At 33.3% G+C, this 19549-nt stretch overlaps 2 protein-coding genes across 2 annotated transcripts in view; one reads left to right on the top strand and one right to left on the bottom strand.

The window, feature by feature from the left end:
• Positions 1–19549, bottom strand: part of LOC139973407 (uncharacterized) — a 316080-nt gene that overhangs the window by 208465 nt on the left and 88066 nt on the right. The gene's annotated exons all lie outside the window — the stretch shown is intronic.
• LOC139973807 (uncharacterized) lies at positions 1840–19294 on the top strand. The gene is made up of 9 exons (XM_071980676.1): positions 1840–2679; positions 9903–9933; positions 10792–10964; positions 11364–11628; positions 11991–12199; positions 12691–12900; positions 13588–13797; positions 17243–17542; positions 19124–19294. Exons 1-9 carry the CDS (start codon positions 2608–2610, stop codon positions 19292–19294), a joined length of 1641 nt encoding a protein of 546 aa, XP_071836777.1. The 5' UTR covers positions 1840–2607.

Raw genomic sequence — 19549 nt, 5'->3', positions numbered from 1 at the left:
TGAATCATAACATACATCAACATTTCAAAGAATCATTTCCAATATCCCATATTCCTAACGTATCTCAATCCCACTCATCACTGTACAATTTCATCAGTATATATGCAAAGGTGGCGTAGACGACACTTGAAATCAAAAGTTCTTTATTCACCTATATTTGACTGGTTATTGACAAATAAGCATGAACACTCATATTTATATTCCAGTACCGGTGAAAGTCGATTTGTAAGCAGTATGGGACGCCGAATATTTGATAACCAAATTGCTACCAGTAATTCAAAGTGATCTTTGTTGTGTTAGAGGGTAGGACACTTGCATAATCAGGTGCAAATATTCTAAACGTCTTTGAAATGGTATTTCTTTATATTGATCAAATAAGTTATCAGTAACTTTTATCATAAAGACTTTCATAGGCTACTCCGTACAGTAAAAATAAAAACCTAGACGGAATGGGAAAAATGGTGAAGAACACGAGAGAAATTTAATTATATTTCGATAATGATTTATTATTGGCGAATATTCTTAAATATTGCTAGAAATGTGTTTGAATAATCGCTTATCATTTATAAGTAAGAGGTGATGGCTCTCCTCCGATATGTCACAATGATTGTCGTTGAGATAGCTTACTTCCTTGTTGTAATATTACAATTAGAGATACTAAAGACATATGTTTGTATCATTTTGACCAAATCACCATGTACTATAAACCGCCGATATCATTCAGTGTTACTCACGGCATATACGCGGGTTCAACCGTTTGATTGTTTCTTACTACCAGTAAACATTTTAATCCAGTGTCAAACAATTTGTCTGACACAGTACAATTTAATGCGATCTCTTGTAGTAGGCTTATATAATACTTCACTACATTCCGAATACAATCCTGTAATAACAACAAGGTCAGATACCTCTTCTAGGTTATATGAGGGAGGGGGGGGGTGGCAAATGCTTTAACACAAGAAGTATGAACTCCGATTTCTTGGCACAGATGATAACTTCTGACAATTTGCATTTGTCTCATCGTAGTAAAGAATCCAGACACCATTCGTCATAATTCAAGATGTACTTCCTTGTGATGTCATCACATCGAACACGTGGAACAGTGCTACGTGGCTCAATCACGTGATATCATACGGTTTATAGGTTAATCAGATTCCGTTAAGTATCGTAAGTTGCCAGCCACGTTGTTTAGCATATAGTAGCTTGTATGTAACAGCAAGGAAAATAGAAGGCATTACCTTGTAAATAATTGTGTAACGTTAAAGCAGTTAAGGTACGTTGACATCATAATAAATATTATGTTGTCCGTCAATTTGCGTATGAAATGGGTAGTTTCTGGTCATGATCATTAAAGTGAATTGTATTATTTGAACAGTTTACTGCATGAGTGATATTGTAACAAACAATGGACTGATATGCGGAAAACCATCCGATACATATAACTAGTACAGTAAATACCGGTGCCACCTGTAACACATGTTACGTGTTGCAAACACGGCTGTGGGACATGATCAGTAGTAACATGTGTCAAATGTGGCACCAGTAGTTACTGTACTAGCTATGTGTTTTTAGTAAAGTAGGTACTGTACCGTTTGATTCCAGTTCACAACTCTCTTTAAATTACGCCAATTTGTCATGTTGAGATGAAGAAACTCGTATTAAGGAACTCGCACCCAATGGTTAGTACAAGAACTACTGTTATGTCCCACAACCGTGTATCAATAATTAATAGTAATTACTACTTTGTGTTCAAAACATGTATAACGGGACATTAACAGTAGTAAGTTACTGTACAAGACATGCAAATCATTTGGAAAAATTAAATTATTGTTGTTGTTGTATCCACATTATTGATATTTTTTGACACCCCTGTAAATAAAGACAAAACCACATCGTTAAATATAATTAATCTATTTCCTTGTTAGGCCAGCAGAAAATACTATTCCTGTGATTCGTCTAATATCCGAAAGGTGCTGTTTGATATTGATATGTCACGATTCCGAGTGATTTGGTGTTAAAGTATTTTAATACGTTGTGAGCGTCCTTTGCAGAAATGATGTCCCATATCAGTTAAAAAGTTTAATCGACGAACAAACACAGTTCTTAGTTCTTATCATTCACCTTCTCTATTCGACTTAATATCATATGTTAACTCGCAAACATATGTGACAAGCTTAAGACAATGAAAATATAGTAATTTAATCCAGTAATGGTTCAAAATACAGATAATTTGGCATTTATTGTGTGAGATGTAAACAACCATTCTTATAATTTCCTTGTGTTTGAATTGCGAGTTCTTTAATTCTTACTAACAGTTCGAGATAAAAGAGCTTCTAGTAAAATATAACACATATTTATCTTGTAATAATAACGACACTTACATTATATACAGATGTCGATATGTGACACACTAGATTGCATGACATAGGTTATGGATCTTAAATGTGACCGACTGATAAATAACGTGGTGTAATTGGACATCCGTACGTATGAAGGTCCCTCCTTGGGTAACGAATTCACGTTCATTACTTATGTCACTCTCTCAGAAGGTCAGCAAGTATCTCCTTTATTTCGTGCACCCATTTTTCTCTGTTTCATTTTGGATCAATGGCAGAACTTCGAAGCAAATGTATTTTCGTCTTTGCGGTGTTGCTGCTTTTAAACTCAAATGGTTTTCGGGTAAGTCTCTAACATATTAATAAACTGAAATTAATTTCTTCAAAGTAAAATTGAATTGATTTGTTTTACTTGTATACTTTTTTCACTGATTTACAATTTGGGACTCAGTATTTCATTAACTTCAGATTAAAAACTTACCTTTTTTTCTACATATAAAATATAACAACGGTCTACCTGCGCTGACTTACCTCGAGTATTTGTAGCAATATTACGATTCGTGAGCTAATCCGCTCTATTCAAATCTAACTTTTTTGAAACTTAGATATTTTTTGTGTGTGTAATGTTTTGCATTATCGAGCATTATTTTGCACACAATTATCTCTCTGTATTACTTTATTGCATTTATTATCTTGCCCTTATATTTTCTTATGTGGCCTAAATATTAGTTCTGTCCATTCTGTATCATTGTTGATACACAATTATGAATTACATCGTTGATTTTTTTGAGAACCAAACAAACACGTAAATGAAAAATCTACAACATAGTTTAACTACGTAGTACATCTACCTTTTACATGTCTTTTTTAGAGACTAAACTACTTAAAATCAACACGAATCTCTTGGATTAGAACTTTGAAACATACAAAAAAGACATACATAATGAAATGTCTTAATGTATAACTTAAATATATCTCAAATTCACACAATTCTGTTTTTAATAAAACAAGTTTCTCGTTCATCGTGAAAGCCTAAACGGTCTTGTAACGAGAGCATAAGGGTTTCCAAACCCTACATATGATGAAGTATCCATTAACCTATGCTAAGAAAAATAACGTTATGATAACTTGTGAAATAATGATATGTTTATCAAGAAAATATAGCATGAAGTGTAAAATCCGTACGTATAAAACAACTTACAATTTCAACAACGAAGTTATTTCTTCACAATGTTAATTTGTTTCGTCAAGTCATAAAACTATTCATATTTTCCGAATACAACATTTATCTCTCCGTCAAAATGAACGCCCAACTAGTATGATAAAATGGTAAAGTTCAGCCATTGATTTTAAAAAAAAAACACATATGCATCGGGAAATGATAATTAAACTTTGAATAAGTTTAATATCTAAATTGCTGTATTTACAAAGTTATACTGATATGATCAATCTGTTGGATTTAGTATTCCGCAAAAATTAATTTCTTATACACAGAAGTTTAATATGTTAAAATTAAAGTATTGATAGGTTTTTCGTGTACATAAAAATAGCAGCTTTACGCAAATTTACTTTTTTTTTTTTTTTTAAACGAGCTAAGAAAACCTCAGTATTGTAACAGTTCATCTAAGATCAATCAAAACACTTTAAAATTGGCTTTTCACGAAATTGTTAATATGTTTAGTAATACAATTTATAACTGACAAAAACTTGGATATTTGCTCGCTGGGCAGGTATCTGTAAATCCTTACACAATTAACGCATTAATGTAACACACTCTTCAATACAGGCAAGTATTTACGAATATATATTGATCAGTTCATCATAAAAATACCCAAGAGGAAATAGAATGTATCTTAAAATGATCAACAATAATTTTTTTGTCAAACATCTTCAAAACACCTTATATTTGATTTAGGTAATTTGGCAACCAATATTTAAAAGCCAAGTATCACCGTTTTATACTAGCATTATACTGAAATATCGTCTCCATTAGTGTACAAAAAGTTTATCTTAATAATTGTGTAGTTCATATTGAAACTTTTTTTTCATGACCAAGCAATGTCAATCTTAATATTCCTTCTTAAAACGTATTAACCTCCTAATTTCAATCGTTCCCCTTACTATTTTGCGGGTTAAGGTAACACTGTATGTTCTCCAATGATTTGTTTTCCCTCTGGCGGTCATAGCATCGTATTACACATGTATCTGTTAAAAACTGATTTGATTCGGTCATGTGCGTTAACCATAGGAATGATTTTTAACGCATGTCAATGTAATAATCATCAACTAAATGTGAATATTTAAATAGTCGACATACATGTAAGAATTTTGCATGAAACTGTCCTTTAAGAAATTAGAGTACGACAATTATAGACTAAATGTTATGAAAAGTGATAGGAAATAAAGTATAAATAAAAACAAATCAATGTGAAAAGTTTTTAGTTTTGAAATTGTGACTGCAGTATCAGAAAGTGCGTCTACTAACCGACAATAAGAAAGAAAGATTCTGCTAAGAAAGTTTTTTTTTTTTTAAAGCTTAACCAAAACAATGTCAAGAAAAAGTAGAACAATAACACAGACTTGTTCATTAACATTACTCAATCATCCCAGACAAAAACATAAATAAATGTATATATCTTCTCGCTGTGCGTTTCCGTTGTAAAGTTCCTGATTCTGTTTTTTAAAAGAAAAAAAAACTGTAGAAATGTTGTCATTTATGATTCAGAACTATTTTCCCACGTTGTCGACAACACAGACTTGAAGCCATCATATCCTCGTTTCTTCATGCAAGTCTTTAATTAAAACTATTGAAAACTTTACCATACAACACGTGATCACGTAGACAAGAACGGCTATTATTCAAAATCGTGTTGTTTTTATTGAGTCTAGACGAGGTTTTATTGCCAAGAACTTTCAAAATGAATATAAATTTACACAAACTCTATAATTTGTTTCACAAGAAACCTAAACGGTCTTGTAACGAGGGCATATGTGTTTCAAAACCCTACATATGATTAAGTATCCATTAACCTACGCTAGGAAAAATGACTTTATGATTAACTTGTTAACCAATAATTTGTTAATCAAAGAAAATATCGCATGAAGCTTAAAATGAAAATGTATAGAACAAGTAACAATATCATAAAACAACTTGTGAAGTTATTCCTTCACGATGACAATTTGTTCTGTCAATTCATAAAAGTTTTCACATTTTCCGAATACAAAATGTATCTCTCCGTCAAAATGACTGTCCAACTAGTATGATAAAATAGATCAATTTCAGCATTTGATTTTTTAAAGAATAAATATGCATACAGAAATGATAAATAAACTTTTCAATCAGTTTAATATCCAACTTGCTATATTTACAACTTTATACTGATATTATCAATCTGTTGGATTTAATATTCGAAAGAAGCATAATTCCTAATATACAGACGTTTAATATGTGAACATAATGTATTGATGTGTTTTTCGTGTACATAAAAATGGCAGCTCTACGCAGTGTAGCTTAAATGTTTTCTTTTTTACAAAACGAGCCAAGAAAACCTCAGTATTGTAACAGTTTATGTGTGCAATATTTAACAATCAAATTTACACTACAAAAACAGTACTAGATCAATTCAAAATTAGAGAATTCCAAGCACTTTCAAATTCTCGTTCACAAAAGTGTTAATATGTTAAGTATTACAATGTATATATATCTGACAACAACTTTCATTTTGCCCTCTGGGCAGGTATCTGTAAAACATAACAGAATAGACGCATTTATGTAATGCACTATTCAAAACAGGCACGTAGGCCTACGAACAAATGAATATTGATCAGTTCATCATGCAAATATACAAGAGGAAACGATTGTATCTTACAAGGATCAACAATTATTTGCCAAACATCCCAACACACCTTATATTTGATACAGGTAATTAGGCAACCGATATTTGTAAGCCAAGTAACCCCTTTTCGTACTAGCTCAATACTGATACATCGTCTCTAAGAGTTTTATGTACAAACTGTTTATCTTAATAACTCTGTATTTTGTCTTGAAACTTTTTTGTTCATGACCAAGCAATGTCAATCTTAATATTCCTTCTTAAAATGTATCAACCTCTTAATTTCAATTGTTTCCCTTACGATTTTCTGGGTTAAGGTAACACTGATTGTTCTCCAATGTCTTATTTCCTTCTGGCGGTCATTGTATTGTATTACACATGCATCTGTTAATAATATTTTCGATTCGGTCATGTGCGTTTATCATATGGATGATTTTGACGCTATCAATGTAATAATCATCTACTAAATATAGTTATTCTAATAGCCAACATGTTTGTAACAAGTTTGCACGAAACGCCGCTTTAAAACTAAAAATAAAGTACGAAAATTATAACCTCAATGTTATGAAAAGTGATAAGAAATTGAGAATAAAGTATAATACAAAAAAGTCACTGTGAAACGTTGTTCGTTTTGAAATTTTGCCTATGACATCAGAAAGATCGTCTACTAACCCACAATAATAAACAAATATTGAAGCTAAGAATTTGTTTTTAAAAGTTGTACCAGACCAATGTCAAGAAAGAGGAGAATAGTGAAACAGACTTGTTTATTAACATTACTCAATCCTCCCAGACAAAACAATAAATTAATGCGTACGCCTTCTCGCTGTGCGTTTCCGTTGTAAATTTCCTGATGCTGTTTTTTAAAAGAACAAAACTGTAGAAATTTTAGAATTTATGATTCGGAGTTTTTTGCCACGTTGTCGACAAGACAGGGTTGTATCCATCATTTCCTCGTTTCTTGCTTACAAAGTCTATAATTTAAAAAAAAAAAAATATTGAAAATGTTACCATACAACACGTGATCACGTAGACAAGAACGGCTATGATTCAAAATCGTGTTGTTTTGAGGGAAGCTAGATAATGTTGATTGTCAAAATAATTCAAAATGGATATAAATTTACAGAGTCATATTTGAAATTTGATATGTCTGTTGGACAGTTACCTATAATTGCTTTTAAAGTTAACAGATATCGTTTACTTAGGCACTTATATATTTTTATAACTACTCTGAAAAAAATATCCTATATGAAGAAGAATTTTTGCACGACTGGTATATCATTAGCCTTCCTTCAAACATACTTAATTGACGAATTATCGGATAATCTTAGCACATGTAAGCCATGTAAGAAGTCTCGTGAACCAATGCACAAATAAAATACTAATTCTAATGTGTTATATTCAATAGGATAAATGTGATGCCTTACTGAATTAGACGTATCGGGCATTTCATGAAATATATCTGAATTATTTCCTCCTTCAACGTAATATCTAACTTTCTTTCATACAAAGCTTTGCGCACAGGCGTCAAATGACACTTCCTTTTATATCAAGAGAAGAAAAGAAAAATATTTGTCGTTATGATATTATGTGTTATGTGTTATATGTTAGGATACTTCAGAGAATTACGCAAAGGAAAGGTTAAAACAAATATTCAAGCACGATTTGTTATGAACAAGGGTCTGCTTTCATAAGAGCTGGGTTCACGGGGATGTTCTTGGGCGTTTTCAAGAATGTTTTTCTGCCTTAAATAGAAACAGTAAACGTAAATTTTGCCTAAAGAGTGTCCGTTTTTGCTGATGTAGACAAAGGGTAATCACAAAACAGGTTTCGTTATGGATACGCTATTTTGTCTTTGCTGTACATGAGATTATTTTGATTGAGCGTGAATCGTCATACATGTGTTAGGCATTTCCCAAATATTTTCTACTCCGATCTTCTTTTTTTTTTTGTATTCATAAAAATATAAAATACTACTTTAACCATGCTTTTGTAGGTTACAGATAACTCTGCATAATGTATGTACATTGAAAGCCTTAGTTATTGCAAACAATGTTTCTAAAAAAGATTGACATATTTTCTATGTTAAAGCAAAAGGTGTTGTCGCAAAAAGTTGTTGTAGCAGTTGTAGCTTTCAGGCAAACAAATGTTGACAATTAGGGTTAGTAGCTGGGGCGTTAAACGTAAACGTGTTTTTTATGTTGAGGAAAAAATAGATATATTGTGTTGTTGATGTTTGTCCAAGTCGTATCGAAAACAAACAATACTCTTCTTCTCAACGGATGAATTTTCCATTGGTATGCATTTTTGCAGCTCTTTTTTTTTAAAACATATTGTCAAAACTTGGCTATTTTCAAGCTTTTGATGGTATATTGCACGTTGTCCCAGTGTATAAGTACCTCATGAGCATAATATATATAGTTTCCTGCTATAGATAATTTCACTAAGCTTACTATACGAACACCACTAGGAGATCAAAGTTTTACAGATCATGGATTTCTTCATTTCTTTTCAAGAAGGACAGAAAAAGTGTCTCATTGTGAAAATATAATACAATTTGATGAATATTGTAACCAGAGTACGTTTGCACATAGTTCGAGATTTCGGCAATAATATCAGTTGTTTTTATTTAAGTTTCCAGACATAAAATGTTGAATTCATGAATTGCATCGTTTCTGCATAATAGAGACCTTTTCAGTTTTGGTAATAGGTTACGGAAGCGTATGAACGACACGAACACATTGCAAAACGTCAAATATCTTAAAATAACCGTTTTTTGAAGATGTTCTTAGTATGCGAAAAGGTAAAAAATACCGCATGTGGTCAATAATATGCAACTTAGGAGCGTGTCAAACAACTTTGGCGGCCATCAAGGTTCTTATATATGACAAAAGCCTATCAACTATTTTTTTTTTGTATTTACAGTTCACAACACAACTGCAATGAACAAAATTCATTACTGCCAAAATAAGTACTATTATGCGGAAAAATGTATAGTCGGATACATGTTTTTTTGTTGTTTTTTTTTAAGGACGTGGGTAATGTTTCAATTTGTTTTTAATCCGTGGATAACGCTGAATGTTTGTACTCTTAATTTTCTTTCAATAATATACTGTAGGTTTTCTTTTCGCTTTCTCAGATCATATGTCATTCACATTTCGATTAGAATAATGCAAAGAAAATTATTACTTTCATCTGCTTATCGTAGTTATGATCGTTTAATTAAGTTAGTGTATGGTGACCTATGATTGTTTTATGTAAAGTAATGAGAATAAGAAGTATTAAAAGACATGAACACAGACATATAATCATATTTTCAAACAATTAAAGGTATTCAATAAAATCTGCTTTTAGTCTTAGCTATGCTTATGAGCAGAAAAATCAATGTTAAATTGATATTAAGATTGCGAAACATCATATTACTGCTAAGACATAGGAATGTGATTTTTTCCGTTCTTATCACCTTTCTCTGTAATATTTGACAAATTGGAAATAGTTCATTTATTTAAATCAAAAGCGAAATCAGATTGTATTTTAATGAGCTATAACATTCTGTTCTGTATATTTAAACTTAAAATGATATGCTATGTTAAAGTGAAGGTGTAAAATATTGGCGTAAGCCCTGTATATTGTGATACATTGACCTCCGTACAACCTTCTTAACTCGATATTGTTTCTTCAGAATGTACTTCACTTAATCGTTCATTCCCTTTATTTGTTTTTTTTACCTCAGGTATCCTCAAGCACAAGAGTCAACGATTCAAGTAAGTTTTCATTTTGTAAGGGTAACGGTTAATATAAACTATATACCAATTAACAGAACTTTGTTATCTAAATAATAGTTCGAAAAAAGTGTTATTGAGAAATGAACCATTTAGATGTACTTCTAATGTGGTACTTTCTCCTATTTCAATTTTGTAAGATGATTTAAAATTCTCAATAATTTCCCATTACTGTGTATTGAAGTTGTTTTAGCTCTAATTTAGCGATAAATAAACTGAAAGAGATACAAGTTATTAGTCAGCATTTTATTTCAAGCAATACAGATAGTTCCGCTTATATGTACTCATACTTGTTAGTAGTTTGTGAAAAGTAAGTTGGCCCGACGTTCGATCTAAGCAGGATCTTCTTCGGAGGCTAAATGACAAGTAACGGCAACAGAAGGAATAAACACGCATTTTGTTAAGACTTTGTTTACTGTTGGCTCCTTCAATAATTTGTCACTTTCAAATCTCAGGTTAGTGCTGATGAATGTTAAATTATTTTAAGGTGAAAATAGGGCCAGATTATTCCCACATGTCGAGGAAAGCTATTACTAATCATGTTTGCTTCTGTGACCATGTCGCCACATGATCACGGTAGTTCGTTGCGTTAGATTTGTATTTCAAATAAAGTATATTGCTTAAATTAGCCTCCTTTAATACCAACCGAAAATGATTGAATACCCTATATTATGGTTCATAGTAGTAACCACGTCATGTTTACTGTGTATTTTAAACAAATCTATTGCAATGTAGCCATATATTATATTTGTCTTGAAATAATTCTTTACACATGGAACTGTATCTGCAACAGTTTTACGATTTGTTCTTATCTTCTTCTTTACATTATCTTGGTGCTAGACTTGCAGTATTTTCTATTCCAAACCCCGGAGTATCCAAGGGATTGTTATGAAGTACTTAACCAATGCTCTTCTACCAACGCCAAATCCGGTGTATACCTGATTAAACCTGACCAGTATCCGGAACCATTTCAGACATATTGTGATCATAACACTACATCTGGAGGTTGGACAGTGAGTAATGTATTTCAAGACGTGAACACTTACACTATCAGAGTTACTCTCCAAGACACACTTTGTAGGACATTATTAGAATGATCAGTCCATTTTAGTGTTAAAGTGTGTCGGATGATATGCCGTGTACGATGTATGAATATTTATAGCCTAATATTGGAAACAAAACTACCCAGAGTAACTACGTTGACTTTTAATACGATTAGAAAACTTATTGTATGTGCACACCTATGATAATGATATAGATATGTATACAGATAACATATAACGAAACATCACAAATATGTTCTATCCTATTCGTATTTATTGATGTGAGCCCCACGATTTGGTTATAAGGTTTAGATCATAAAATAATGAAATGTATCTGTTAGTTGTCTACCGATATTTTGAATTCTTCAGATCATACAACGACGTGTTGATGGATCCATCGGTTTTAATCGAACCTGGAACGAATACAAAAACGGAATTGGTTTCTTAGGCAGTGAATTTCTGATTGGTAATGAAAAGTTAGCTTATTTGATAAACCAACAGAGGTACCAGCTGCGCATCGAGCTAGAGAATTATGCAGGCCAGTCGTATTCCTTGACATACGACAACTTTCGCATTGCCGATGAATGGGGGAAATATTCTATAACAAGTCTTGGAGGTGTCGAAGGAATAACAGGTAAGACTTTCTTTAAATTATTTTTTCCACATTTTTGTAGTCAAACCGGAAATTAAAGAATGCATAAAGAAAAGGTTCCAATGGAGGAACTGAATATCATACACAGCTGTATTTATTGATTCCCATAGTCGAAAACTTAAAAATGTAATATTATTTTGTATGTGTGACATAAATGAGTATAAGTTGAATGAGTCTAAACAATAACAAATCTGGCTCACATTTGATCCTTTGTTAACAGTCAGCAATTGTTCCGAGCGGCCAGAGCATTACGATGGTAAAAAGATTCGATAATAACGTAATGTAATAAAAGTAAGTTAGCACTTCAAGCTAGGATGAAATTTCGGTGGTTTTGGTTTTACCAGATTTACCCATTACCTGGTGCTCATCCAACAAGGATAATTATGATAATACATGTGAAAGGACTTGTGAGAATCCGAATGATTGTGTCAGACCGGATCCAGCGGAACCAGAGAGATGTCTTTGTCCAGAAAACCACATGATTTTTGGAGATAGCTGCATACCTCAAGAGCAATGTGGCTGTTACGTCCGAGGGGAAGGCGTCGTATTAGCAGTAAGTGTATTTGATGCCGTTCACAAGTCTTAATATATAACATGAAAAGTACTCTATAACTTAAAATCTTGGATTGCAATTGATTGACCTTACTCTTTATTATATCTGTTAATAATTCTCATTGTTATTGTTGATATTGATTTTCCCCATATTTCGGTTGTACATGTTCTCGTAAAAGTCTTCTAATTGAGACCTAACAAAATAAGGCATCCAAAGCAATTACATCCAGAATGATGAACTTTACCCAAGATATATATATAACGCTCATGACCATTTGATAGTAGAAGTTCAGTTTTATTCAAACAGCGTTATCAAGCGTTGTACCAAATTAACATTGATTTTACTTTCACTGGAATATGCCGTTTAACATTTATCATTTCCAGGAGAGTGAAACTTACATTAATTATGACTGTTAAACTTGTCGATTATCGTAATTCATTTACATAATACATTTACAGATTTAATTTTTCCCACTAAATATCTTTTTATAGGAAGGCGAGTTTTACATCAATTCAAGATGTACACGAAGATCAACTTGTAGCAACAACCAGATTATAGAGGCGAGTTACCAGTGTAGTGATCACGCAATCTGTGATGAGAGAAACGGTGTCCGTAAATGTTACTGTAATCAAAACTACCAAGGGGACGGAGTCACGTGCACCCACAACTGCTTCGTTGCTGCCAAAAGAAGTGTTTTAAGGGTCAGTACAGTTCTTTCAGGACATTTTAAAATGCTTAGCTCTTAATTCATTGTTCATATTATTTCACGCAACCTTTACTATTTAAGCTTGTCAAATATCGCATTACATTTAAAGATAACTGTGTGGCGAGCGCATTGTGTTTAGGCAGGGACCTTGTACCCCATTTTATTGGACAGGCTAGGCAAAAGTGTCAGTCAATGGATGTTTTACATTTAGTCAGAAGCATAATATCACTTCTACGGATGTGCATTCCTTTATAAACCTTAAACAATATTATTGGGTACATCTTACCTAAATATGGCGTTTCAAACGTATTTTAAGTTAAGTTTTTAGTGGCAATAAACCTTCACGGAATGCAACATTTGACAGCTACTTTAAAAAAAAAAAAAAAAAAAAAAAAACGTTAATCCCTAGACTCCAACATCAGAGTTGGCTGCAAAGACCGCATTAAGTTTTTTTAAAAGTTGATACCCTTTGCCAGAAAAAAAAAAAATATTGTAAATCCCTTGGCCCCCAACACCAGGGTTGCAAAGACCGCTTTAAACTTTCTTAAAAGTTGATACCCTTTGCCAGCAAGAAAAAATGAAATTGACCAGCCATTCTTTCAATGCTGTACATTTCACTGTGACCCCGCAAATCCAAAATTCCTTCATTATTATATTTTTCCCAATGAATATCTTATATTAGGAAGGCGAGTTTTACATCAATTCAAGATGTACACGAAGATCAACTTGTAGCAACAACCATATTATAGAGACGAGTTACCAGTGTAGTGATCACGCAACCTGTGATGAGAGGAACGGTGTCCGTAAATGTTACTGTAATCAAAACTACCAAGGGGACGGAGTCACGTGCACCCACAACTGCTTCGTTGCTGCCAAAAGAAGTGTTTTAAGGGTCAGTACGATTCTTTTAGGACATTTTAAAATGCTTAGCTCTTAATTCATTGTTCATATTATTTCACGCAAACCTTTACTATTTAAACTTGTCAAATATCGCATTACATTTAAAAATAACCGTGTGGCGAGCGCATTGTGTTTAGGCAGGGACCTTGGACCCCATTTTATTTGACAGGCCAGGCAAAAGTGTCAGTCAAGGGATGTTTTACATTTAGTCAGAAGCATAATATCACTTCTACGGGTGTGCATTCCTTTATAAACCTTAAACAATATTATTGGGTACTGCATACCTAAATAGTGCGTTTCAAACGTATTGTAAGTTGAGCTTTTAGTGGCAATAAATTTTCACGGAATGCAACATTTGACAGCTACTTTAAAAAAAAAAAAAAAAAAAAAATATTGTAAATCCCTAGACCCCAACATCAGAGTTGGCTGCAAAGACCGCATTAAGTTTTTTTTAAAAGTTGATACCCTTTGCCAGAAAAAAAAATATTGGCCAGCCATTCTTGCAATGCTGTACATTTCACTGTGACAACCGCAAATCCAAAATTCCTTTATTATTTTTTTTTTCCCAATGAATATCTTATATTAGGAAGGCGAGTTTTACATCAATTCAAGATGTACACGAAGATCAACGTGTAGCAACAACCAGATTATAGAGGCGAGTTACCAGTGTAGTGATCACGCAATCTGTGATGAGAGAAACGGTGTCCGTAAATGTTACTGTAATCAAAACTACCAAGGTGACGGAGTGACGTGCACCCACAACTGCTTCGTTGCTGCCAAAAGAAGTGTTTTAAGGGTCAGTACAGTTCTTTCAGGACATTTTAAAATGCTTAGCTCTTAATTCATTGTTCATATTATTTCACGCAACCTTTACTATTTAAGCTTTTCAAATATCGCATTACATTTAAAGATAACTGTGTGGCGAGCGCATTGTGTTTAGGCAGGGACCTTGTACCCCATTTTATTGGACAGGCTAGGCATAAGTGTCAGTCAATGGATGTTTTACATTTAGTCAGAAGCATAATATCACTTCTACGGATGTGCATTCCTTTATAAAGCTTAAACAATATTATTGGGTACATCTTACCTAAATATGGCGTTTCAAACGTATTTTAAGTTAAGTTTTTAGTGGCAATAAACCTTCACGGAATGCAACATTTGACAGCTACTTTAAACAAAAAAAAATAATTGTAAATCCCTTGGCCCCCAACACCAGGGTTGCAAAGACCGCTTTAAACTTTCTTAAAAGAAGATACCCTTTGCCAGAAAAAAATATGAAATTGACCAGCCATTTTTGCAATGCTGTACATTTCACTGTGACCCCGCAAATCCAAAATTCCTTCATTATTATATTTTTCCCAATGAATATCTTATATTAGGAAGGCGAGTTTTACATCAATTCAAGATGTACACGAAGATCAACTTGTAGCAACAACCATATTATAGAGGCGAGTTACCAGTGTAGTGATCACGCAACCTGTGATGAGAGGAACGGTGTCCGTAAATGTTACTGCAATCAAAACTACCAAGGTGACGGAGTGACGTGCACCCACAACTGCTTCGTTGTTGCCAAAGGAAGTGTTTTAAGGGTCAGTACGATTCTTTTAGGACATTTTAAAATGCTAGCTCTTTATTCATTGTTCAAATTATTTCACGCAAACCTTTACTATTGAAACTTGTCAAATATCGCATTACATTTTAAGATAACCGTGTGGCGAGCGCATTGTGTTTAGGCAGGGACCTTGGACCCCATTTTATTTGACAGGCCAGGCAAAAGTGTCAGTCAAGGGATGTTTTACATTTAGTCAGAAGCATAATATCACTTCTACGGATGTGCATTCCTTTATAAACCTTAAACAATATTATTGGGTACTGCATACCTAAATAGTGCGTTTCAAACGTATTGTAAGTTGAGCTTTTAGTGGCAATAAACTTTCACGGAATGCAACATTTGACAGCTACTTTAAAAAAAAAAAAAAAAAAAAAAAAAAAACGTTAATCCCTAGACTCCAACATCAGAGTTGGCTGCTAAGACCGCATTAAGTTTTCTTAAAAGTTGATACCCTTTGCCAGAAAAAAAAAAAAATTGGCCAGCCATTCTTGCAATGCTGTACATTTCACTGTGACAACCGCAAATCCAAAATTCCTTTATTATTATATTTTTCCCAATGAATATCTTATATTAGGAAGGCGAGTTTTACATCAATTCAAGATGTACACGAAGATCAACGTGTAGCAACAACCAGATTATAGAGACGAGTTACCAGTGTAGTGATCACGCAATCTGTGATGAGAGAAACGGTGTCCGTAAATGTTACTGTAATCAAAACTACCAAGGGGACGGAGTCACGTGCACCCACAACTGCTTCGTTGCTGCCAAAAGAAGTGTTTTAAGGGTCAGTACAGTTCTTTCAGGACATTTTAAAATGCTTAGCTCTTAATTCATTGTTCATATTATTTCACGCAACCTTTACTATTTAAGCTTTTCAAATATCGCATTACATTTAAAGATAACCGTGTGGCGAGCGCATTGTGTTTAGGCAGGGACCTTGTACCCCATTTTATTGGACAGGCTAGGCAAAGTGTCAGTCAATGGATGTTTTACATTTAGTCAGAAGCATAATATCACTTCTACGGATGTGCATTCCTTTATAAACCGTAAACAATATTATTGGGTACATCTTTCCTAAATATGGCGTTTCAAACGTATTTTAAGTTAAGTTTTTAGTGGCAATAAACCTTCACGGAATTCAACATTTGACATCTACTTTAAACAAAAAAAATTATTGTAAATCCCTTGGCCCCTAACACCAGGGTTGCAAAGACCGCATTAAACTTTCTTAAAAGTTGATACCCTTTGCCAGAAAAAAAAATGAAATTGACCAACCATTCTTGCAATGCTGTACATTTCACAGTGACAACCGCAAATCCAAAATTCCTTCAATATTATATTTTTCCCAATGAATATCTTATATTAGGAAGGCGAGTTTTACATCAATTCAAGATGTACACGAAGATCAACTTGTAGCAACAACCATATTATAGAGACGAGTTACCAGTGTAGTGATCACGCAACCTGTGATGAGAGGAACGGTGTCCGTAAATGTTACTGCAATCAAAACTACCAAGGTGACGGAGTGACGTGCACCCACAACTGCTTTGTTGCTACCAAAGGAAGTGTAGTAAGGGTCAGTACGATTCTTTTAAGGTATCTTAAATTCTTGGCCTGTAATTCATTTAGACCTAGCGAAAATACATAGATATGGCAACGCAATTATGATACACCCAGAACGTAGAACGTTACCTAATATATTTGAAACGTTTTTGACCGTATATTAGTTTTAATCCAGTGTGTCATCAAAAGTCGTTAAAAATGTAACAAATTAACATATATTTTACTATATTTGGAATATGTCGTCTAACATTTATCTTACCAGGAAGGTGAATCATACATCAATTCTGACTGTTCCTTACGAATAACCTGCACCAGTAACGTACTTACAAGTGAGAGGTACAGTTGTAGTGCAGACGCAACCTGCGAGGAGCGGAATAATATCCGTAGATGTTACTGTAACGAATGGTTTGAAGGTGATGGTCTTACATGTACCCGCAGTGGACCGAGAGATTGTTCTGATCTTCACACAGCGGGTAGAAGAAATAACGGAAAATATACCATTTATCCCGCTGGAAGCTCCGGGTTTGAAGTTTTTTGTGAATTTTCTAGTGGGGGATGGACAGTAAGTTTTAGCCATTGACAATAAAAAGCTTTTCAATGTTAAACTTGTGTTTTCATATATGACAGGACTTACATTTAAAGTAAATTATTTTTCAATTATTTATTAAATTGATCCTTTCAGTTCTTCTTTCAGATCTTCCTTTCAGTTTAAAACAAATCGGATTATTGACCTTCACCAATTAATTTATCTTACTTATTGAAGTAAAATGTGATATTTCATACACTACTCACCTGTCATATATAAACTAAGTGATTCTCTTTACAGATTTTGCAAAGACGTACAAGTAGATCCGTCAACTTTTATCGAAACTGGAATGAGTACAAAAACGGGTTTGGAAACCCCACAGAAGATCATTGGATTGGCAACGACAATATATACAAATTGACAAATCAAAAAACCTACCAACTCCTAATAGAAAAGACAAACACGGAAGGATCAACATACCACAGCCGTTATTCATCTTTCAGTATCAGCAACGAGAGAGACAAATACCAACTATCATTAGATGGCTACAATGGAAATGCTGGTATGTATTGTGCTAAACGTCAATCATACGCAGACTTTTAGTTATTACATAATATTATTCTAACATAACTACCTGTAGTTGTAATCACACTGCAGTAATTACACTCGTACATATACTCAGGTCATGTTACAAATATAGTATAGATACTTAGGTATGTACTAGACCTTGCACTTTCATATAGACTTTGTCAATCTTAGAAGAGAAAGGCAAAATAACTAGCCTGGGAACCTAGAAATATCATGAAATATGACTTTACCGTTTTCAAAAGAGAAAAAAATTAAGTTTCATTAGACCATTGAATATTTGTTCATGGAATTATCAAGAGGCCTATCATATTACAATGGTAATAGAAAATATCAACTAATTCGGACGTTTTTGTGAGAGATCGGTCAAGAAAATTGTATGTGTTGCATTTCCAAATGGCACTATCTGCCTTATTTCTTATAGGTATAAATGTATAATAAAAAATATAAGTATCTCATTATTTTTTTTTATGATCGAAAGGATGTAAAAACGTCAGATAAAAGATAAGACGTTCCACAAAGATGATGGTGACAAAGATGAGAAATTCCAACACTTTACATGTTTTTCTTCTTATTTCAAAACCTAGTAGTTTAAAAAGCAAAACTATACATTTCATTTGTCAGAAATTGAGTGCTACAAAGAATTAGCTGTTAACATTTCTACTCATGAGACAATTACCTTTTAAACGCTTTACTAAATAATATTCGTCACAAAATTGAAAAGTACCATAGCTTTTACTATTTATATCAAATATATATATTATTTATTTATGAACGATTTATGAACTAAGGCTCCCAAAGAAAATCGTCAAAATTGACCGGAAATTGACACCTATTTGGGAAAGCTCAAGAACTTATATATGAAAAAACTTAAATTAAAGTCAAATCCAAGCATGAGTAACACAACAACAAACGCACTAACAACCGACAATTACAGCAAACTAACCCCGGTAGTTTAATAACGTCCAGTATGCAAATAACAAGACTTGATTAAAATATAACTTCATTAAGTATATGCTTATTTCCTTCTAGGTAATAACGCAATGGCAGCAAATTCAGGATATCGATTTAGTACGCACGATCAAGACAATGATGGATCGAGTACCTTCGATTGCGCAGAAAAACACAGAGGTGGCTGGTGGTATCCTGACGATAGTAATACGGGCTCTACCAGCAACTGCTACTCATTTAGCAACCGCGTAGCTACAGGCGACTACGAGTACTCTGACTGTGGCTGCTACTGTTATTATTATTATTATTGCTATTATTATTGTTATTATTATTATTATTATTATGATTATTATCGTCCACATTATAAATGCACAGATTGCGATGGCTGTAGCGGTTATAACGATTATAGATGCTGCAAAAACAAAGACCCGGTCTATGAGACAACTTTCTATTCATGTGGCTTCTCCAATCTCAACGGTGACTACTCGCACAACGATTACCGCGGCA

The sequence above is a fragment of the Apostichopus japonicus genome, chromosome 9, assembly GCF_037975245.1.
Source record: "Apostichopus japonicus isolate 1M-3 chromosome 9, ASM3797524v1, whole genome shotgun sequence".
In the NCBI taxonomy this organism is placed as follows: Eukaryota; Metazoa; Echinodermata; class Holothuroidea; order Aspidochirotida; family Stichopodidae; genus Apostichopus; species Apostichopus japonicus.
The sequence above is the reverse complement of the archived record's forward strand: the minus strand, read 5'-3'. Positions and strand labels throughout refer to the sequence as shown.

Bases quoted from the DNA above. Each gene is read 5' to 3' on its own strand.
- LOC139973807 (XM_071980676.1), top strand. From the start codon at position 2,608: ATGGCAGAACTTCGAAGCAAATGTATTTTCGTCTTTGCGGTGTTGCTG. The intron at 9,934-10,791 runs GTAAGTTTTCAT...TCTTGGTGCTAG, and splicing joins CACAAGAGTCAACGATTCAA to ACTTGCAGTATTTTCTATTC. The intron at 12,200-12,690 runs GTAAGTGTATTT...ATCTTTTTATAG, and splicing joins GGGAAGGCGTCGTATTAGCA to GAAGGCGAGTTTTACATCAA.